Source organism: Rousettus aegyptiacus, unplaced genomic scaffold (assembly GCF_014176215.1).
Source record: "Rousettus aegyptiacus isolate mRouAeg1 unplaced genomic scaffold, mRouAeg1.p scaffold_m13_p_4, whole genome shotgun sequence".
Classification (NCBI taxonomy): Eukaryota; Metazoa; Chordata; class Mammalia; order Chiroptera; family Pteropodidae; genus Rousettus; species Rousettus aegyptiacus.
Genome location: NW_023416307.1, coordinates 159,778,282 through 159,801,237, shown reverse-complemented (window position 1 = coordinate 159,801,237; position 22,956 = coordinate 159,778,282). Strand labels below are relative to the sequence as shown.

Sequence of the window (22,956 nt, the reverse complement as noted above, 5' to 3'; positions counted from 1 at the left end):
GACTCTCTCTTTGAATCATTAGATTTTCTGGGTGTTGTCGGGGTGGCTCTCACCTCTGTGCAGAATATGTCCGAGCGTAGAATCGTCGTTAAGTATGTGTCATCTGGTTACAAAATGCAGATCCTTCGCAGCATTTTCCTTTGCAGGGTAGATACAAGAACCTAGGTTGGGGTCCTTAATTTATTAAAAATGCCTTAATTTTTAAAAAGTAGGATGAATTATTATTTGTGACATTAAAAGTCTGTAAAACGATGTCTTAAAATGATTTTTGTTTCCATATCAGATGTTCCGAAATTCCCGAAAGAGAAAATCGAGCCCCTCGAGGTGGAGGAGGGAGACGCCGTCGTCCTGCCGTGCCACCCCCCCAAGGGCCTGCCGCCCTTACACGTCTACTGGATGAACATCGGTGAGTGCAGCTCCATATCCACGTCAAGCACGTGCCAAGCAGCATCCTGGGACCAAAGACGGAAAGTAACATGAGGTTGTCAACATCCAATCAAACCGACTTTCAGAACTGTGTCCACCTCATCTCCGAGATTTCCATACGCACTGAGCAGTGACTAGAAAACACTAGGAAACCGCACATGCATATGTTCTATTTCTGTCATACCTGTGCAGAGAGGTCACGGGGGTCACACCCACGTTGAGGCCGAGCGCAGCTCATGTCCCTGGCGCTGTGGATTCTGTTTTGGGGATGTAGCACCCGCTGCCCACAGAGAAATCGGTGTTGACATTTGTGTCCCACTTGCCAAAACTTCTGCTAACTCTCAACCTGAAAGCCCCGCGCCCTGTAAAGCCCGGCCGGGCCTTCACAGCGCTCCCGAAGCATGTTCTCCTCACAGCCCACGGAGCGAATGATCGCATCCGTACAGAGCTTGGGAGAGCGTGAAGGGGGCTGTTCCCCGCTGCAGCCAAGCATTCTGGCCTCCAGTCACCTTAGAACTTTCCAGAATGCCTCGGCGGGGGAGAGGGGGGGCTGACTAATATCTCAGTGACAATGTTCAGGGAGATCTGTCTAAAAGAAATATCCTAATAAAATAAAAGCGATGACGAGGCCAGGGTCGGGAGGGGCCCCTGTTCAGCACAGCCAGCGCAGAGCCTGTACCGTGGGGAGCAAGGGGGACAGTGTGTGCGGGGCCACCGCGGGGAACGGAGGTCTCCGGCAACTGGTGGGAAGCGTGCCACGGGGGCTTCATCGCCGTGTTGTGTTTTTACCTGTTGCGCACTTTCCGGTCACTCCCGCAGCGCGAGCAGACCCGAGTGGCGGAGGCGGGACAGGCATGGGAATCGCGAGATGGGGGTGGGGACACGTGCGAGGGCGAGGACGCAGCGAATCGCAAATGAGGGCGGGAATCGCGTGAGGGGGTGGGGCCGCGTACGTGGGGCGGGGACACGTGCAAGGACGGGGACGCAGCGAATCACAAATGAGGGCGGGAATCGCGTGAGGGGGCGGGGCCGCGGACGAGGGCGAGGACACGTGCAAGGGCGGGGACGCAGCGAATCGCAAATGAGGGCGGGAATCGCGTGAGGGGGTGGGGCCGCGGATGGGGCGGGGATTGCGTGAGGGGGCGGGGCCGCGGATGGGGCGGGGATTGCGTGAGGGGGCGGGGCCGCGGACGGGGGGCGGGGGGCGGGACGCGGCAGGGCGCCCCGAGGGCGTGGCCCCTCAGCCACCCGTGCTCCTTGCAGAGCTGGAGCACGTCGCACAGGACAACAGGGTACACGTGAGCCAGCAGGGCGACCTGTACTTCGCCAATGTGGAGGAGAGGGACAGCCGGAGTGACTACTGCTGCTTCGCGGCCTTCCCGCGGCTGCGCACCATCGTGCAGAAGGTGCCCATGAAGCTGACCGTCCGCGGCTGTAAGTGCACGTGGGGCCCGGGCGCGCTGTCCTGCACCCTCGTTAGTTCTGCCTGGGCAACCTCACGCCGCGACAGTCACGTCGGCCGCTGCCCGGCCACACGCCTGTCCGCCGCCAGACCTAGACTTCAGTCCGCTCGCACCTGTGTCTGCACGTCTGGTCCCCTCGGCGGGGGATGCACACCTATATCCCGGGGCCCACAGGTCTCAGACCCGCATCCTGCAGGCCAGAAACGTGGGAGAAAATGACAATCAAAACAGAAGCAGTAGGACACTTTCATTGTCCCAAGTTGTCATTGTCACCAGGCTGACAGTCATTCACCGTGCTTCTCTGCCCTGTTTGATTCTGCAGAGGCCACTCTGGTGTCCCGCATGGCGGGGGGAGCCGTAGGATGCAGGGCAGAGAGATGGCATTGCTGCCCCGCTGTCTCTTGGTCCCTGACGTTGTCCCGCACTGCGTGTGTGTGTGCATGTGTGTGTGTGTCGCATGTCACCACAGCTTCACTAGGCATCTGGCGGCCTCGGTCCTCCAGGGGGACTGTGACTTCCACCTGCTCCGCTGGACTTGGCCGTGGCAGCTCACGAGTAAATACTTTTCAGCTGTTTCCACAAAGACGGTGCTCTGGTGAAGCTGCTTATGCTGCATTTTGTGATTTCCTAAGGGGAAACTGTGACTTTTCATTCCTTATTGATATCAGCATCTACCATTGTGTTCGTGAGTTTTTTCTTCCATTTTTTTATTTCAGTAAAGCATGCTAATGACTCAAGTTCATCCCCAGGAATCGGTTCCAAGGGTAAGTTGATCATGTGTAGACTGTGGCATTCATTTTCACCTTTAGTAGCTCATTGCCATCTCAAAAGTTGAGTTTTTCTTTTACTGCCTATGAAAGTGTGTTAAAATGTCTAAATTCCTGTTAAGTAAAATCCCTTAGCATAGAGATTCCTATGACCCCCTCACACCTTAAATATATGCAAAGGGAGCGTATTTACAAATGCATAACCAGATAAATATATATTTACATACAACATAATTAACATGCAAATGCACATGCAGACACAGAACCATTTATTTTTAATGATGTAATTATTTTAGGTCTCCCCAAATGTCCCTCGCTCTTGGTGAATAGCTGTTACATGCAGAAAGAAAAAAAGAAATGGTTGAGTGTCAGAAGTGGAGAGAATTGGATTTAAGCACGTTAAAGGGTTTTCTTGCAAGACCTCCCAGAATGCTTAATATGGAAGCGTCTGTTATAACGCTGAGGAAGAAAACAATTTGCAGCATTTTCCAGCCTCATTTGTCTGCGAAACGCTTTGTATTTTTCCACAGAGCCTCTGCCAGAGCTGGTGTCTGTGGGCGATGGCCGAGCACCCTGAGTTGCATGCATAGTGAGCTTGCTTCTCATAATGAGAAGGATCATTTACGTGAAGCCACCAAGTATTCCTTACGCCACTGGGACTGGTGGCTTTAGTCCAGTGTCTGACTCTCTGGCAACACAGCAGGGCGGGGCGAGGGCTCCTCCTGGTGACCCTCACCTTGGAGGTGGATGACTAACTTTACGTCCCCAGCATTAAAAAGGATCATTTCAATAACTTATTTAATTATCTTTACATGTTAATATTAATGCACAGTAATCATAGCATATAACCGTCGTTTAATTACATAAAATGTGAAAACGGCCCGTGGTCACCAGCTCGCTTCCGCTTAGTGCTGGAGAGGGCATGACGCGGGGTGCTCACAGCCAGCATGCCTGGCCGCCCTCTGCTCGGGTAGCAGGGTGCCGGCTTGTTCTGTCCACACTACGTCACATCATGGTGATGTCAAGTGGGACAAACAATTTATGTGAGCGTTTGGAACTAGAGTCAAAAGTGGCGTTGAAACTGAGGGTGTCCTCGCTCCCCATCATTTGAAAAGAGGATTCTGAGGAAAGTGAGAAATGGGACATTTCCATGTGCACTCGGCAGGGGCCCGGTTCCCTACAGCGGCGTCTCCCGCGGGGGCCTGAGGCTGCACGCAGTCACCTCCACATCCATGAACCGGGGTCTGCGCATGTGGGGCCCAGGGGACTGCCCGCAACGGGACACTTATCCAGGACTGAGGCTCGTGAGGGGAGAGACACACGTGGCCACGGCCCAGGGTCAGATGTGGGCGCCGTGGGGGACAGGAGGCCTACGCTGGCAGTTCACCAGTACTTTTGTGATGACACAAATCCCCCAAACCACATTTGAACGTCCGATTTGAAACTTGGTGCCACCCCCTTTGATGCACCTGACAGTCCATGTTTTGTGCTAAGTGGCGTCCGTGTGAACGGAAACATGTTAAAATCAGTGAAATGCGTGTGTCTGTACAGATACACACGCACATGCACGGCGCCTGCGTTTAAATACGTTTTAAGAAACATTTAGTGCTCGGCACTTTGACTCTCTTAGTTTGTGAAATACATGTGATTTCTCTTTCCTGTTTAGCGAACTCAATCAAGCAAAGGAAGCCCAGGCTGCTGCTGCCGCCGGCGGAGCGGGGCCCCGAGTCCTCGGTCACCGTCCTCAAGGGGGGCGCCCTGCTGCTCGAGTGCTTCGCGGAAGGCCTGTGAGTCCCGCGCGCCTCCGACTGCGCATGGCGCTCTGCAGGGCGGTGTCGGCCCGCGGTGACCCCGCAGGCTTCAGGCTGCGGCTGAGGCCGGTTTGTGGTCAGACCGCTCTGTCAGCTCGCGACAGTGTGAAGGGAGGCGGGGTGACGACATGGGTGTAGCTGGACGTTCTTGCCACGGTACAGATGTTCCTAGATAAACTATAGCTCACGTTCACCTGGCACTTAAAACAATCATTTTATTCCGTGCTTCCAGGCGTGGGTCTTGGGGGTGAGCCCGATGTTCAGGGACTGGTGGAGGCGCCCGCCTGCGAGGAGCTGGGGTCCCAGCAGCCTGGTGTTTGGCAAACGGCCACTTGGGCGGGCGGAGGGAAAAGCAGGCGGCCCGGCGGGAGACGCGGGTCAGGCTGCGTGCTGGGCGCGAGCGCGGGGCCGGCCGCACTCCTGTCTGGGAGCTTCGCTGAGGCCCCGCGCGCTCCACACCTGGGGGTGTGAGCTCCTGGGCCTGGGTCCGAGCCTCAGGGAGGCAAGAGGAACAGTGTAGAAGTGCGTCGATGAAGGAACTTCATCTTGACCCCAGTGCGTTGCCGCATAACGGGGTTATGTTAACCATTACCCATCGATGCTGCAGTTAGAGATAACGAAGCAAACGCTGTGAGTTAATTGTTCAGTTATTAACTAGCAACGAATTAATTTGGCTACACGTTAGCATTCCAAGAATATACATTTAGGAAGGAAAAAATGGAAAAAGCCCAAATATAACAGCACAATGACAAAAGTAGCAAATTGAGTCAGACAAATTTAAGTTCTAATATGTTGGGTTTTTTACTCCAAAGACCTGAAGCAAGTTAAGTAACTTCTGGGGGGTTCAGAGTCCTCCCCGGTGAAATGATTGTAATAATACCCACCTCCGGTACGTCCTCGAGAACTTACCACTGTTGATAATAAAAAGAACAGAGTGAGGAAGGAAAAGCGGCATCGATCGAAACAAGTCTAAGTTCCCTCCACCCAGTCCCGTAGCCCAGCCGGAGAGCAGAGGTGAAAAATCCCCGATCAGATCAGCCGTCGGTGCTTCCCACACGGTTCCGAGATCACGGGAGCCGCGGAGGGCCCTGTCCCGCCCGGCCCGGTGTCCGCAAGAGAGCCCGGCGGGCACCGCTCCTGCCCCCGCCCGGGGCGGGGAGATTCAGCCTCAGTGCCGGCGGGTGACGAGGGACCCGCTGGCTTTCCCCGTGCTTCGCGGTTGCCGTTTCTTCCTTCGTGTTGACTGGGTGATGCAGTCTTTCCAAGCAGGGGCGACCCGGCTCACCCCCTTCCCTCCGCCTCCTCCCAGGCGGACAGGCCTGTGGGGCCAGCACGGTGTCCCGCATCCACCCGCTCCGTGGCCCTCTCCTGAGCCACGGCCTCCAGTGCCAGCTGCTGGGGAGTAAAGGACCCCAAGGCTTTCCTTGGTGGCTGTCGGGTCCCCTCTACCCTGCTGGCCAGACTCAGGGAAGAAGGCAGTGACTTCCGGCCACTTCCCACCAGCTGCAGGGAGATTTCACCCTTTACACTCCCCTTATAATATTTCTGGGTGTCCGGTCACCCATCCCTCGCCCAGTCACCCGTCTCTCACCCGGACACTCGTCCCTCACCTGGTCACCTGTCCCTCGCCCAGTCACCCGTCCCTCATCAGCCACACCTGCCCAGCACTCGCCATGGTCAGCACCCTTAACAGAAGAGCAGGATTTCTGAGGAGGGGACCATTCGAGGGCCTTGTGGGGACAAGGCTTGGCCCAGCCCTAGGGTCACACAGTGGTGGCAGGTCACACACCCTGGGAGGTGGCTGTTACACGGTGGGTCTCAGGGTACAGGTGGAAATGACGTGCTAAGGGGTGTGTCCGTGGGGTTTTTTATGTCTTATTTTTTTACTTTTAAAAAACGTGTGTCATTTATTTATTGTTTCTCAGACCAACTCCACAGGTTGACTGGGAAAAAATAGGTGGCGATTTACCAAAAGGAAGAGAAACTAAAGAAAATTATGGCAAGACCCTGAAGATCGAGAACGTCTCCTACGAGGACAAAGGGACCTACCGCTGCACAGCCAGCAACGCCTTGGGCACCGCCAGCCACGGCTTCCACGTCACCGTGGAAGGTACAGTCCCCGCCCCGAGCGGGCTTGTTTCCTTCTGTTTCAAAAAGTGGGAGCCCACGCATGGCGGGGGGCCACCCCAGGGCGCATGTGAAAACAGGTGAGCCGCCTCCGGGGGCCCCTGGGCCGTGTCGCACGCCGTTAATCCGCTTTGTCACCCACCCACAAAGCCACACAGAAGGGATGCGTGACAGGGAATGAGCTCGTGTTAGGGACGAAGCCCAGACGCTCCTCCGATTCGCTTAGACGGCCACTAACCCGGCCCTGGCCGCCGCGTCGTGAGAGACGCCGTTCCTCGTAACACACGTGTGACGTGGTCAGCAGGGGCCTGCAGGGCCGCTGGGCGGTGCGCCCCGTCCCGCCCTGGGCGCGCCGTGTCCCCGTGAGCCTGCTCCACTCCCCCGCCTCAGCGGCGAAGGGAGCGAGTGAGACCCACGGCCGCCGTGGGCCTTTCCGGGGCACGTGTTGGTTTCGCCCTCGTCTGTGATCCAGACGCTATGCCACGCATTGCCCGTGGGGAAGGAGCAGCGGACCGTGGTGTAAACACGAACTCTGCGCCCGCAGGCGTCTCCGTGAGCCCACGCCGCTGCGCGCGGGGTGCAGACACGAACGGGGGCGCCTCCGGGCGGAGGGAGAGGCGCGCTGCTCCCGCTGGGGCTGGGCTGGCACAGGGCGGCTCTGCGCGGCGCCGCGGGGGGATCCGTCAGGCCGAGGGGCCGATGACCAGGCTGCCGCTGCCGAGTGCCCTGTGGGCTCCAGCTCAGCCGGCCTTGTCCCTCTCAGGCCCCATGCAGAGGCTGGCACCCTGGGGCTTTCATTTACATTCCGATGAAGTCCGCCCCTCCGAGCCTCAGTGCGCACGGGGAGCACCTGTGCCGGGGCCCAGGGTGTTAAATAATGGGAAAAAGTGGAGGCTCACACACCGGTTCTGCTCCGAAGCGAGGGCTGAAGGGTAACCGTTTGGGGCGCGCTGCCGTGCCCTTCCCAAGGCCGCTCCCACCGCACGTGGCGTCAGCCGGGTTGGGGGGAACAGGAAACCCACGACGGGGAAGTCGTTTGCCTCGGTCCCTTCCGCAAGAGCAGGAGCAGCCGGCAGGAAGCTCAGCGTCGCTGCCAACTGGGCCGCGTTCCTCCGACATACGATGATTCCCCCAGACACCGCGAGGGAGAGCCAGGGAGGTGCATGCCGCCTCTGCCCGCAGCCATCGTGGCGCTTCCGTGTCATTTGGCACGGGGCACTGTTTGTCGGGGGGCCCTCCCCCCCGCACCCCTCTCCCTGGCACCACACAGCCCGGGAAGCGGAGCCCGATTGTTCGCTGCTCCCGCCCGAGCCGCTGACGGCGAGAAGCCCTTCCAGATGGCTGGAGCCGGGCTACGGCAGCTGAATATTTTAACAATCTGGCCACGGTCTCCTGACTGTAAGACCGAAGCTTTCAAAAGAATTGCAAGGGTTGCAAAAAAAAAAAAAAAGTCAAGGATGGAAAATAAATTACTCAGTTTGAAATGTTGATGGTGGGGACTCCACGGGGTACAGGTTTCCCGAACAAATTGTCCTCACTATTCATAAAACAGCTATTAGCGCTATTGAGATGCAAATAATGTTTTTACTGGGAACACTTAATCCTGCCCCGTGAAGAGAAGCTGGTAAATGTGCCCCAGCTCTGCGTTTGGGACTGGCCCTTCACACAGGCAAGCGGGGACGGGGACCTCAGCGGGCTCTTCTCTTCTGAGCGTGAAAGCGGCACAAATACGGCCCCCCCAATCACACGGGCGGCGGGTTCTCTCGGACTGGACGTTCCTCCGCTTTCCTGAACCTTCACTCCCCCGTCTTTTGTGCCTTCCTTAGAAACTCAGGTTAAATCGCCAGGATCAGCCACATGGGAAGAGAGCAGAGCCGTGATTGTGGAGAGCCGCGGCCCTGCTCCGGTCGCACGGGCCGCTGGCCTTCGTCCCCCGCCCCTCAGTCCCGACAGGGCTGCTTGCTGTCGCTTACGCTGCAGTGCGGAGACACACTGCCTTCCCACACCCTCCGCTGTGCGGCAGCCGGGACAGTCAGGACGCCCTGACCTGGCACAACTGCCCTTCCCAGCTGTCCCTAAGCACTGCTCAGTTAGTGAAAAAAATGTATTAAAGCTATTAATATAGAATATACATTATTTATGGTATATTTATATAGTATGCCGTGTACGTGTTATATAATGTGTAATATAGTACAAATAAAATAATATCAAATCTATAAATTAATATAAATACATATGTTGGCTATATTAAATACTATATATTGAATATATTAAAATGGCATCTAAAACATTATAAATCCAGAAATCAAAATATGACCATGATCACATTCGAAATGATTATTTAAAAATAAATTCCCACCAAGTGTTGTAAACTTTTGAATCACTTAAGACTTTTGAATTTTTAGTTAAGTATAATGAGAAACTATACATACATAGCCACAATTGTTTTGCCTTTTTAAAGGAGGTAGTGAATTCAAATGTCACTGACAGACTTAAGAAAGTCTCATTTTCAAATAACAAATCTACTTTTAAAAAGTTTTAATTAAATTCGAGATATACAAACCTAACTTTTTTTTTAGTTATTTATGATATATATATTTAATAGGAAACTTTTACTAAGTAAGTCACTTCTCGTTGTAAATTTTATAGGTACCAAATTTCCTGTCTCATTTTGTTTTCCTTCTGGTGACAAAATCTCTAATTAGCTTGCTTATTATATTCTAAATGTTCAGACATTTGCATCTCAGTTTTCAGCAGCATAAGCTTAAATCTATCATTACTTTTTAATCTACTATAAAAATGAGTAAAGTTTTGACATCAGTAATTTTCATCAGTTACCAGACATCTTGGAAGAACTTCAAAGACTGGAATCCAGTGATGGTGTTTTCTCTCAGAATTTCCATTTTAACTGTTCCTTTTCCCTCTTTTGAGCATTTTTTCCTTCATCTTTTCAACTAGATCTTCCCTCTCAGGAATCCGTGCATGTTCTAATTTTGGAAAACATCTCTGTGATTGTCCCTGCCCCTCGCCTGCCCTCCACCCCCAGAAGGGGCCTGGCCCATAGCCAGCGTCCTGAAGCTCACGCGCGTTCTCCAGTGAAGCACGTCGCGGCCGGCTAGGAGGTCGGCTAGGAGGTCGGGATGACGTCGTGGGTGGAGGCTGGCCGGAAGTCAGTGGCTCCCTCTGCCTGAGTCTCACCGCAGGCTCCGGGGAGCGCTCATTTCAGTTCAGGTCATTTCACCGCTGCGTGCTCATTCCCACGGTGGCAAGCAGAGGAGACACAAGACGAGGAACGTTGCCCCCTGGCCCCTAGGTCGCCGGGCTAGGAGCCCTTGCCATCCACCTCAGCAGTGTGGGCCGGTCTGGCGGCAAGTGACCGCGGCGTCCCGGCCCCCCGGGTTTCTGAGCAGGGCTGATGTGACGTCTCCCTCCGGCCACGTGGCTGAGCCTCCCTTACTCAGGACCAGAGGACCGGGTGGGAAGCAGGCGAGCAGAGCTCCGAGTGTGGGTGAGGACAGCAAGGCTGCCGGGAGGGCCCGCCGGGGACCCGGTGGGTCTGCAGACCCCCGGGGCAGGGGGCAGACGTGGCGGGAGCTGGGGCTTGGGAGCACGGCGGGAACGCCGGTGACTCTCGGCGGCCGTGGTTCCTCTCTGCGGCCCAACCGATAAAACAGCAATGAATCAGCAGTGACGCCGAATTCCCGTGGCGTCTCGGTGCTGTCACCCGGGCGCTTGCCCGCAGATCCACGGACTGGCGCGAGCAGCGAGTGGGCCTGGGCGGGTGGGATGGCCGCTCCGAAGCTCTGCCCTCCGGCAGCGGGGACGGGTGGGGAAAGGTGGCGACCGAAGCCCCCGTTCAGCTCTGATAGACGCAGACTTAAGGAAGGCAGGCACCGAGAAATGAGTGACATTTCCGGGATGAAAAGAAAAATAACCCTGATTGTCTAATGCGCGGAGATTTAGAGACATGTCTCCATGTGTAACCTTTATTTTATTATTTTTTACTTGTGGTATTATTGACATACGATGCTTTCGTTTCAAGCATACCACAGAATGATTAATATCTGTATATATCACGCAATGGTCACCACGGTAATTCCCGTTAACATCCATCGCCTCACACAGTTACACATCCTCCCCTTGTGATTAGACCTTTCAAGAGCTCGCTCAGCAGCTCTTAACTGACAGTGCATCCCGCCAGCCGTGGTCGCCATGCTGTCTGTCCCTCTCCTTCGTCTCCTTTACTCGAAAAGCGATGGCCTCACTTTTCTTCTGAATATGTGATGAGCTTTGTGTTATGGAGCTTCTTCTCTAACCCAAATGCTTGATTTTATTGTGATTTTTAAACAAAGACAAAGTAATACCATCAGAAATGCACACACATATACTGAAAAAACCCTTCGCCTCAGAGAGTGACGTGCAGTTTATAATTCTAATTGCTGCATCTCAAATTCGCTATTTACAGGTCACGGACTATGAATACAGATGTGTAACGTGGGATTTAACGATTAAGTCCACACCCCGTAGAATGAATACGGAAGTACTTCTCTCATTTGAACTTGCACGTACCGGGGTGATTTGTGTATTTTTGGTTTCCTGGTGAATTTACAGGCATTTTCTTCTCATGTAATCCCCTTTTCCTCCTTTACTTAAAACAAACAAACAAAAAAAGGTTTAAATGACATTTTTCATTTTACATATCCCTGTACTTTAAAGACTGGCTTTTTTGACTAGAAGTGGAAACTCAGAACATCTCGGGGGAAATAACCCAGCTCACTTGATGGGAATTACTACCTGCAGGTATTATGCAATTTTCTCAGGAATCGAATTATCCAAACCATCCACACTTTAATCTAAATCTTTTCCTCGCTCCTGACATAGTAATGTACTTAAGGTGACAAAACATGACAGTAATGTTTGCACTAAAGAAAAATGTCTCATTCTGTGCTGAACCACTACTTAGAATTATAATATTGGAGCGCTAGGTACAGAAAGATGCAAGTAATTTAAATACATCCTTTCCTCCGTTGTTTTCAGGGCAAAAAGCTAAACGTTGTTATTAGGCTCCCCTCCCGCCTCCTGTACCCCACAAAGAAACCAAGGTTCCCAGGTTCCTGGATAAATAGATGTAGCTGAGGGTATAAAAATGCCATAAGTCATTCATTAAGGACTATTTAAAATAGGAGCAGAACACTTTAACTTCATTGACATTTTTCAAAATCATTTTTGAGCGTCAGCGTTGTTGGGTTCCACGCCACTGCCCCGGAGAACAGTCTGCGGCCCGTGCTCTGTGCGCGCAGCGGCCGCTCCTTCCGCCGCCGGCCCTGCCGGGGACGGTGCTGAGCTTGTCGCACACCGGGCCCAGGCTGCAGGCCCTGTGGACACGGCGGGTCATGCCGGCCCCCTCTGCCCGAGCGTCCCCAAAGTGCGCACGGCACGGGCCTGGGAACAGGTCAGGGACAGCATGAGATGGTGCAGGACAGCCCAGGATGCCCCCTGATGTCCCCCTGGTGCCTCTGATGCCCCCTGACGCCTCCTAACCACCCCATGCCCCTGAGCTCCCCATACCCCCTGATGCCCCCCTCACCCCCGGTGCCCCCCTGTTTGCAGAGCCCCCTCGCTGGACCCGCAGGCCCCGCGGCGGCGTGTTCAGCAGCGGCAGCAGTGGCATCCTGCTGTGCGAGGCGGAGGGGGAGCCCGAGCCCATCGTGCGCTGGACGGTCAACGGCGCCCCACTGGAGCGTGAGTAGGGTGCGGGGGGGGGGGGGCGGCACGGGTCGGAGGTCAGGCCCACCCTGTGGCCCTTGGGAGGTGGCCGCCAGCAGGGTGGGTCCCGCAGGAAGCCGGGCAGGGCTCTTTCTAAGTGTGGCGTGTTCGCTGGGATTCGTGGCTTCTCCACGTATGTACCCTGATCGGTCACTGTGCTAATTATATGTAAAAACTAAGAAAACTGAATGCACAGAGGGCGTGTCCAAGGAGGGAAGCCGGTGGCTGTCGCCCCCATGAGGGAGCCATACGGGGACCTCCTGTCTGGCAGCAGGCGAGGGGGGAGGATGGTAGTGGGGGAGTCTCCCTCGGAGCAGGTGACGCTCTGTGGGGACAGTGGCTACCTCCAGCCGGGTGGCCTCCATGACGCAGAAATCCTCAGACACGCGGGCCTGTGTCCCGGCCCCCGGCCACCGCCCCCAGCTGCTGCATGCTGTACCCGGCTGTAGCACCGGGATTGGCCGGCTCAGGGCCCTGCGCAGGGCTGGGCAGGGACAGGTGGGGACTGGCCAGGGCTGACCCTGTTCTCCCCACTGTACCCGCCGTGCAGGGAGCCCCGAGCCATCCAGGACCGCTCCGCCGAGCCTGAGACTGTCGTGTGAGGGTGGGCTGTTGCAGGTGCAGATGCGTCTCAGTCAGCCACAGCTTGGCTCGGTTTAGCGCCCACGACATGACACACGGGCACGTCGCCCCTGACACGCAGAGCCCCCACCTGCTGGGAGGCGCTGGGCTGTTCACGGGGAGTCCGCGGCGCCTTGTCTCTGCAGACGAGTCTTGTAAAGGACGCAGGGGAAGCCACGCCCGGCAGCCCAGGCCTCCTTGCGGTGGCGTTTCCCCACGTGTCGTTGCAGACACAGCCCTGGCCCCATGGGCCGGGAGGAAGCGGTGAGTGGACAGTCCCCGTGGGGACAGACAGTCCGGGGACAAACCGGCCACAGCCGCGGGTGCCGGTGGGCGACAAGCCCCAGAGAGCAGAGGGCTGCTTCATTCTAAGACGGCCACAGGAAGGCCTGAGGACATCGCTCAGAGCAGAGGCCTGCAGCGGGGAGCAGGCGGCCCTGCAGGTGTCTACAGAAGGGTCGCAGGGTGAGGGACCCCGGCGCCAGGGCCCAAGACCTTGGAGAGCGGAGGGAAGGCAGAGTGCCCAGGGGCTGAGGCTGGCGGGGGGGGGGGGGGGGGCCAGGGCCTTGCAGGCACAGGCAGGAGCCCAGGGGGACCCAGGACGTATGGTGAGCACCACGGCAGCCCGTGGAGGATGCTGAGCCAAGGGGACCGAGCTGACTCCTGGGCAGCAGGGCGTCCTGGCCTCTGGGTGGAGAATTGGGCTCCCTGGGCAAGGTGTCGGGCCCGGGACTACTCCCAGCGCAGAGATAACGAGGTGGACGGTGAGGAGGGCCTGGCTGAGCGTGGACGGCCGGCAGGCGCAGGGACGGGCTGGAGCAGTGGCGGGACCCCGCGTACGGCGCCAGAGAGCCGGACAAGGTCAGCCGCGGTCCTCGGAGGCGCTGGGGGCTTGGGAGCAGCCTCGTCTCGCTGACCCCGAGGAGCCACTCTGCAGGACTATGCTGGTTTTCTGCTGCTGCCTGACGAGTCACTGCCGATTTCGTGGCTTGGAACTGCGTGCGTTTGTTATTTTACGATGCTGTAGGTTAGAAGCCCAGCCCAAGCCTCACGGGCTAATAGAGGTGTCGGTGGTGCTGTGTCCCCTTCTGGAGGAGGTCTTTGGGGAGCCGGAGGGGTTCTCTCCTGTCCCCTCACACTGATAGCCCCGCAGTCCCCTGCTTCCCGGCTGTCCCCCACTCACACCCGCTCTGGGTGGCCGCAGCTGGGAGGTTCTCTCATTTTAAGCTGTGATGACCCCAGACCCATCTGGAAAGTGGGGTGGTCCAGGCTAATCCCCCATCTCAAGGTCCTTAACCTTCATCGCACCCGCAAAGTCCCGTCTGCCATGTGCGGGAACATCTCCCCACGTCGCAGTGGACGTCTTTGGGGACCGTCATTCTGTGTGCCACGGGGCCCCTCCGGGGTGAAATGCCACCCACGTGAACGCTTCAGTCATGCCGGGAGTATTCCCCGGCTGCCACGGTAGTGACGGCTTCTCCTCGGGCGCTGGGGACGCAGGACCCAACGCACAGGCAGGGCTGCCGCCCGTGGAGCTCACGGCCACGTGTCACGCGCGCTCACGTGTGACTCGGAGGGGAGGAGGCGTGAGAAATCTGCCGTAATACGCAACGTCCCATGTTTTCTGTAACCGAGACCTGAGCAGCGTCACTGCTCTGTGTGACGGAGAAAAGAGGTTCGACCGGTCATTAAACTAAACGCGGACGCGGGCTCCTCGCTCCGCGGTCCCGGCGAGTGCGGCGTCCGGTCCGCAGCCACGGGCAGCGTCACCGCGACGCCGGGACTTCGGGGTGGGAGTGAGGCGGCGCAGTGGCCGCGGCCTCACCTCCGCGGCCCGGTCCCTTCCCCTCCACGGTGGCCCTGCCGGCGCCACCGGGCAGTCGGCGGGGTGACGCGCAATGAGATGACGCGCGTGCCGCAGACGACTCTCTCCCTGACGCACGCACCGGAAGTGTCAGCGAGAGCTCCGCCCAGACGTGGCCTGCTCGCGAGAGGGGCGGGGTTTGTGAGAGGGGCGGGGTTTAACGAGAGGGGCGGGGTTTCTCGCCCCTGCTTTCTAAGCTGCTGGAGCAGACGGAACGAGGCGCGCACGCTGGTGCCTAGAGGGGTGCCGCAGCGAGCAGGGCGCCTGCTCCTGGCACGGAGGACGGGCTCAGGCGGCCGCGACGTGGGGCCGGGCGTGCGCCACGCTGGGCCGTGCCCAGGACGCGCTGTACTGGAGAAGGGGCTCGGGTCGCAGTGGGACGCACCTGCCAGACAGGAACCAGGAATCCCCTTCCGGGCGCGGACGTGGGGGGCGGTGGGCTGGAGGCCGCAGGGGGTTCGGCGGTAAGGAGTCATTCGAAGGCAGGAGGCTGAAACAGCTTGGAAATAAAAGTCCGTGGTGGATGTTGAGAAATGGTAAAGAATTGGCTTCTGTGACCTATTCTCCACCCTAAACTGGTCTTCAGAGATAGACGCCGTGCGTCGCGTCTAACGCGGGGCGCGTGAGCCCTTCACCTGCTGCACTTGGCCAAACCACCGCCCTTTGACCCCTGGCAGAGAGCCCGTTTGCCGGGGACGTCGTCTCCCCCCGCGAGGTCAGCTTCACCAACCTGCAGCCGAACCACACGGCCGTGTACCAGTGCGAGGCCACGAACGTGCACGGGACCATCCTGGCCAGCGCCAACGTCGACGTCGTGGGTGAGCGCCCCGCGGCGACGGCGGCAGCGGGGGCCACGCGCACGGCCACGCCGAGCCTGGCGCAGGGAGCCCTGGGGGCGCGGGCGCCCTCGCCTCACGTGCGGGCAGGGGACTGTGTGGGTGGTGTCCCAGGCGAGGACGGTGACTCGGCTCCTCCTGTCCCCATGACGCGAACCTGGGTGGGCGCGGGCTGCTTTGCCTGACATGTGTTATTTCTTACCTGGAAGTTTAAAGCCTGGTTTCCTCACAGACATCCCTCCGCTGATACAGACAGAAGACGACGTGAAGTATGCGGCCGTGGCCGGGGCCAGCGTGTCCCTGCACTGCGAGTTCTTTGCCTCGCCCGAGGCCACCGTGTCCTGGTAAGCTGGAGGGGTCTGCGTAAGAGGGTGTCCCTTGTTTCTTCCTCCGTTCTTCCCCGGGCTGCATGGTTTCCCGTGGGCTCCGTGGACCCACCTCTGAGGAACAAGGTGCAGAGTCACCTGCCGGTCCCTCCCAGGCCCACTGGGCTGTCGGTTCTGTCACGTGGGGACTCACGCACAGCCGTTCCTGCTCATGAGGGTGGCAGAGAGCCGAAGGGATAGTGACAGCAAGTTCACAGACAGAGCCGGCTTTTCCCGCGGGCACCGTCCAAGGTCATGTGTGGTTTTATTGCGGTCCTTTGGGGTGGCGTCCAGGTGGTCTCTAAGCCTGTGTTTCATTCTGTACAGATGTTAAAACCTCCCAACACATGTTTTCGATTTAATTCCTTACATCAATGGTGCGGTAAGCCCGGACACGCTGTCGTGGGGGTCTGCCTCGTTCGTTCCTTCGCTGGACACACGTGGGAAACGGTCCCTCAGTAATTCTGCTGCCACCTGCAGGGCCAGGGCCGGGGTGTGAGCCAGGCAGGGTCACACAAGTGCATCGGCTCCTGCCTGTCGAAGGTTTGGACATGTTGTCACTGTGGATTTTAGTGCAGTATTTTTCATTTTTTAAATACGCCATTAAAATATGATTTCTCTCGACGACTGAGATTTTTTTGGCACCCCCTTAACCCTTTTCCCTTTGGCCCCGAGAATAATTGCTGGTGGTGCTTGTGGCTGTAGCGTTCACCCCGAGATAACTCGGGGACCACAGTCCTAACCTCACCCCCAAAGTCTGCCACGGAGTGTCTCACTTTTATTACTATCTCCACATCGTTCTAGTAGTACGTCGATAGTCTTTGGAGACAGAGGACGTTATTCACTTGATAGCATTCTGTTTTTAGTCGTGGTGTTTCCATTTACAAAACACAGTAATTCTCCATCACCAAAAATGTCAAATCTTAGAAAATGTGGCGATCCTACGTGTGACGCTCCATCAACACTGGCAGCGAGCTGAAATTTTTCCTTCTAGACGGGAAAAGGGTGACATTTTGCCCCGAGACATGTAACCGCCTCGCTGGCCTCAGTGCCGTGTGGGCAGTGGCCAGAGTCTGCCCTGGGGAATTTCAGCTTCCACAGCCACTTGCCCTGAAGGGCACAGGTGACTCCAGCTGTGGCAGCAGGTGCTTGGGAGGACAAATGCAGGAGAACGTGACTCAGGGCCAGTGAGGGCAGACACGGCCGTTTCCCCAGCACGGGAGGACGTCCCGGCCCCTGGCATTTCTGAATGGCCCCGTCCTCCTGGGACAGGAGGGGTCGGAGGTTCCGGCTCCCCACAGGGTGCTCGGACTGGTCCTCAGCAAAAGATCTGCCATTGATAAGCCAGGTGTTTGTTAAAGCTCTGAGGACAAGTGCAGAACGGCACTGATAACCCTGAGGAGTATGGAGGGCTTGGGCGGGTAGGGTGGGCGAGGCACACACTTGTGACCCCTGAGGCCCTGTCCGAGGTCTCTAAGCTCCCGGTGGGGGGGGGGGAGCTTGAGTGACACCAGCTGGCCAGGCCCCTCCCCCGTGGCGGGCTTGAGCGGCACTGGCGGGTCCCCCATGCCCACGCAGACCTCTGCTCCCCCGCAGGCAGAAGGCAGACGAGGCGCAGCCCCTGGAGGGCGGCCGGTACCACACGCACGGGAACGGCACCCTGCAGATCAGCGAGACCTCGCAGGACGACGCCGGCGCCTACTCGTGCTGGGTGGAGAACGCCAAGGGGAAGACCGCGGTCACCGCCAGCCTGGACGTCCGAAGTAACTCACCTCCGCCACTGCTTCTCGCGGGCCCCGGGCCCCTGACGACGCGCGGAGGCCCCTCCCGGCCCCCAACGTGTCCCATGTGGGTGCGGGACCGCGTCCCCGCGTGGGCAGCCTGGAGCATTGTCATGAGGGCGCTGGGCGGTCTGGGGACTCTGGGGGGCCGGATGGTCCGGGGGGCCGTTTGGGTGTTTCCGTGACCGTATTTTATTACAATGACCAGCGCAAGGGAACTTTACCAGTAATCCACCCTTCAAGCTGAAAACTCACGAGTCACTTGCAAACGCTAGGCTGACCCAGGTGTGACAGGGTGACAGGCAGGGCTTCTGTCCTCTCAGACTCTGGCACGGCTCGGTGCCTTGTCTCTCTAGAACAGTCCCCGGAAGCCACGAGTAGTCTCTCGGGCTTCGTTGACACCATGGTTTTGACCGCGCTCAGAGTCCTCTGCGGGAAAGCAGCAGGGGTCCTGCGGCCTTGCGGGGGGACGGGCCCCTGTGACACGGCAGGGCGGTGGCCTCCTCCCGCCGCTGCTGAGAGGTCGCGCACATCAGCGTCCGCATCCGCTCAGGCCCCGGCTCCACCGACGTCCTCACACCCGCCCCTCCCCTCCCAGCCCCCCCTCCCTCCCGTCTCGTGTCGTCTGTGCTGTCTGCTCCTTCCTGTACCCCGTGTCATCCGACACGCCGTCCCCGTGGCCGCACCTTAAAGCACGTGCGTGCCCCGCTCCAATGCCTGCTTCTCTCCGCCGCCTCCCGCCTTTTCAAGCGTCACGCGCAGTTTAAAGAAGGCCCTTTCGAAGTCTTACACCCCATAAAGCCAGCCTACCCCAGCCCAGCGAGCCTCCCCGTGGCTGCCGCCCCCTCCAGGGCCCACTGTGGCCTCGAAGCTGCTCGTCTCCAAGATGGTCAAGTTCATGAGCCTGGTCAAGTCCCGTCTGCTATAACGTCCACTCTTGTGCAGGGACCACACAGGGGTCGTATCCGTGACAAGCGGATTGTGCACACTCACAAGGGCTGTCGAGACGGAGCGGGGGTGGGCGGCAGTGGTGGGGAGCATGAGCTTCGGTCCCTGCCAGACTCGGGTTCAAATCCCAGCGCAGCCTCTTACCAGTTAGTGGACACTGGGGTCGCTACTTCATTCCTTTTTAGCCTTAAATTATTTCGTCTGTCAGGTGGACATGTTAACAGTCACAGAATTGTCATTGTCATTGACCGTACGTCTTAGCAGGGTCCCGGTGACCAGGGCAGGTGCCATTAAGTGGTGTCATTGCTAAGTCGATTTCTGGCTCTAAATTCAGAATTAGGAGTAGGATGTTTAGTAATTCGCTTACATTAATTCAGCCTGACGACCCCTCCGTTGTGTGCCTGGGCTACCAAGCGGTCAGTTTTATCGGCCCTTTGCTTTCAGGCCCCGCAGTGACAGGCAGATGGTGCCCACGTCATCTGACACGTGTGGCATCGGAGGTCAGCCTGCGGCCTCCAAGAGGGTCACAGCCACCCGCCGCCTCCCCGGGGTGAAGTGTGCGCCCCTCCCCCAGGGCCGTCAGAGTGAGCGCTCAGCCGTGAGGACTTACACGCTCGTCACATGGCCGTGACGCTCGGCCCGGCTCGGCGTGTGGCTGTCCCTCCACGCCGGACATCACTCACCGCCCCTCGCTCCGCGGGGAAGGCGGCAGAGACGTCCTGAGTGCGCGTGGTGTGCAGCCGCCCTGCAGGCGCCAGGCTCGGCCATGAAGCGTGACGAGCCAGCCCCCTGCCCAGGCCCTGAGACCCGGCTGACCCCATCGCCCTCCCGGGGGTGAGGCGTCTGCACGGGGGCTCCCCTCCACCACGGGGCTCCCCGTTAGACAGCGGTGCTCACAGGGACCTAGCGCCTTCCCGTTCTTGTTGACGGTGCTGTGATCACATGTCCCAAAGCAGGACCAGGAAAAACTGCTGTTTGCAACTCTCCGGTGCGATGGTTCCCTCCCCCGGTCCTGACTCCCTGAGCCCAGGAACAGTGAGGGGAGGTGCTGGGCTGTTAATTACCACTGTCCCAGCGGGGACGGAAAGGAGCTAGTAATGGTCGGTGACGTCGGGGTCCCAGGGTGACCAGCGCGGCGCGAGACTTGAGTGTGACGTTGACAGCTGTGGCTGGGTGAACTGCGGACATCCGATGGCGAGGCGGGCTGTGCTCTGCGGTCCTAACCAGTGTCTCTGTTTGGCGAAAACAGATGCCACGGAACTGCGAATCTCCCCCGAGAGTCCCCGCGTCCCCAGGTCACACACGCTCGAGCTGCACTGTGAGAGCCGGTGCGACTCACACCTGAGGCACAGTCTGAAGCTGACCTGGAGGACGGGCGGAGAAGCCTTCGGCGGCAACGGCACGGACGACGGCAGGTGGGTCAGCGCGCGCGGCGAGAGCAGCGCGGGGCCGGAACGTGGGCCGATCGCTTCCGTCTCTAGGCGGCACTGAAGAAGCCCCGCGCCGGCGAGCCGCGCCGCTCCCCGGGGCGCCGCTCCTTGTTCTGTGACCAGTTTGCCATGTGACACGTACCCTCCCGTTGGGGTGCGACACAGATGTCACCCCAGGAGTCTGAGGCGCGAGTATCGCGAGGGGCTCTTGAACCCACTGGACCAGCTGGGGGGGCGGGTCTTAGTCACAGGGCACTCAGGGTGACGTGGGCGGCCGGAAACCGTGGCCGCCCCTGCCTGCCCCGCCCAGCCCCGCGTCCGCGTCCCGGGCAGGGCCTGGACTGCGCCCGGAGCCCCGCGGAGAGCCGTGGTGGTGCGTGTTGCGGGCCTTGTGTCCGTGGGCCGCGTGTCACGTGTCCATGGGCTGTGTGTCCTCTGGTCGTGTGTCCGCACCCTCTGGCCTTCTCCGGCCCCCGCAGAACGACGCAGGAAACGCGGGAGGAGGTGCGAGCGAGCGCCCGGCACCAGCGCGTGCAGGAGCGAGGGCCGTCGCTTGCCGCTGGCCGGCATGACCTCTGGCCGCACGCGGGGCGGGGGTCAGCAAGTCCCCCTCTGCAGCGCCCCGCGGGGGTCACAGACGCAGCCCCCCCGCCGGCCGCACCTGCAGCTGTGATTTGTGCCCCGTCACGCAGGAGGAGCCACCCAAGGCCTCTGCCCGGCCGCACCCCTCAGCCGGGGTTGGCGGGAGCGTGGAGCGGGGGCTGGGCTCTGGGGTCCAGGCTCTGGTCTCACTGCCGTCCCTGTGGTGCCCTGGGATGCCGCATGTCTGTCATGGCTTCCGCGAACCTCCCCGTCAACATCGTGGAAACCGACGGGGAGGGCCGGGGCACCCTGGGGGGCTTCCGCGGGTGTTTGACCCATGGGTGGCTGTGGGTCACACCCAACTGTCGGGAAAACACAGTGGGAATCCTTTGCCCAGTGCGCACAGCGTGGCGGGGACCGTCGTGACCACAGGCAGAGCCAGGATGCGGTCCTGCGGGCCAGAGAGAGGGGCTTCGCGGTTTGAAGCGGAGGGTGTGAGACAGGAGGGCGGGGGGGGGGGCGCGGGGAGCGCAGTGGGGGGGCCTGTCCTCGTCACCAAGGAAGGCCAGAAGGGGGAGCAGGGGACGCGAGGGTGACAAGGCGTTCCATTCGGCAGGGGCCATCAGGATGGGGCTCCCTTCCCAACAGGCGAGGTGGTAGGATTCATTCAAGCAAAGTGCAGAAGGGATGGCGTCGGGGACGTCACGCTGCGCCGTGACGTCCTCGCGCGTCCCCGTGCGTGCTCGTGCGTCCTCGCGCGTCCCCGTGCGTCCCTGCGCGTCCCCGTGCGTGCTCGTGCGTCCCCGTGCGTCCTTTGCGCGTCCCCGTGCGTCCCCGCGCGTCCCCGTGCGTCCTTTGCGCGTCCCCGCGCGTCCTCGTGCGTCCGAGGACCCGCCCTGTGTGAGGAGCTGGCCGAACCTGCGGGTGGTCGGCGTGCACTCCGACGCTGTGCCACGCGGACTCGGGTCACGGGAACCGGCACGCAGCTCGGCACGCAGCTTGGCCAGGCAGCCGGGCGCGGTGGCCGTGAGCGAGGAGCGAGGAGCAGTGTCGCTCCAGCCCGAAGCGCCCTCCCGCAGTCCGGCTCTTGAGTGTCACGTTAAGACGCCGCCGATGGAGGGTCCCTCTGCCTCCGCACAGGACACTGTTTATCTCAACTGAGCAGCGAGCTGCGGGGAGCGTGTTTGAAACTCTCCGGCCCTGCACTGAGAAAGGCCACTCGACCACCTGCGCAGTTAGCTTGACATTGCACAGGCACAGGAGAAGCTGTCATTCGGAGGTGTTTTCCCTGTAGTGAGCTAGACGGAAATTCTCAAAAATGGAACAAATGATAAAAAGCTACTTCCAAGTGATTTGCAAAAAAGAAGCATGCTAGTCTGCCACCTAGTGTCGCAGATGGCCGGGTCGCCCGTGAGCAGACCCCTCAGCGTCCCCCGCCTATGTGCGGGGCAGAAGCAGGTCCTCAGCTCTACCCCAGGCACGGGCTGGGGGACACGGGGGGGGGGGGTGGCACCCAGGACGCTGCCCATAGACCCGGTGACGGCTCCCGAGACGTCTGGATGAGGACGAGCTGAGTGCAGCACGGTGGCCGTCGGTTCCGTGTGCTCTTCAGACACCCGGCGACTCGGGCCGGCGTCACGGACCCAGCTGACGCTGAAAACAGAACCAGACGCAGACGCGGTGGGCGGGGCTTTGGCCTCAGTGTCCAGCGGGGGCGCCCTCGGGTGGAACGCGCGTCACGTGCAGTGCTCCTCCTCGTCATCGTCGTCATCGTCATCATCGTCATCATCATCATTATTGTCGTCGTTCCCTGATGGTGTTGGACGGGGACGCGCGTTTCTGGCAGGAGTTTGCTTCCGCGTGGCTCTGTGTCCGCCCGCGTCACACGGACTTCCTCCCTGTAGGATAACTGTGGACGGAGCTAACCTGACCGTGTCCAACGTCACCGAGGAGGACGAGGGCGTCTACATCTGTTCAGCCCAAACCGCCCTGGACAGCGTCACGGAGGAAACCCGGGTGACCGTCCTTGGTGAGTGCCTGAGTGGCCCCTCCCCCTGCTGCCCAGTCCCTCGGTGACTTCTGCCAGCGGTGGTGGTTTGAGCCCTGCACAAATACTGCCGGTTCGACTTGTCCCCTTAAAGAGCAACCTGCTTTCAAACACCGTCTCCT

The 22,956-nt window shown here is 59.1% G+C and overlaps 1 protein-coding gene across 3 annotated transcripts in view; it reads left to right on the top strand.

Moving 5' to 3' along the window:
• Window positions 1–22,956, top strand: part of CHL1 (cell adhesion molecule L1 like) — a 99,069-nt gene that overhangs the window by 58,287 nt on the left and 17,826 nt on the right. For all 3 annotated transcript variants that reach the window (XM_036219359.1, XM_016158112.2, XM_036219360.1), the window contains exons 5-15: window positions 284–406; window positions 1,690–1,860; window positions 2,606–2,653; window positions 4,323–4,443; window positions 6,393–6,577; window positions 12,205–12,336; window positions 15,523–15,663; window positions 15,914–16,025; window positions 17,643–17,809; window positions 20,025–20,190; window positions 22,692–22,816. In XM_036219359.1, coding sequence (XP_036075252.1) covers window positions 284–406; window positions 1,690–1,860; window positions 2,606–2,653; window positions 4,323–4,443; window positions 6,393–6,577; window positions 12,205–12,336; window positions 15,523–15,663; window positions 15,914–16,025; window positions 17,643–17,809; window positions 20,025–20,190; window positions 22,692–22,816 — 1,491 coding nt within the window. The remainder of the gene's footprint in view (window positions 1–283; window positions 407–1,689; window positions 1,861–2,605; window positions 2,654–4,322; window positions 4,444–6,392; window positions 6,578–12,204; window positions 12,337–15,522; window positions 15,664–15,913; window positions 16,026–17,642; window positions 17,810–20,024; window positions 20,191–22,691; window positions 22,817–22,956) is intronic.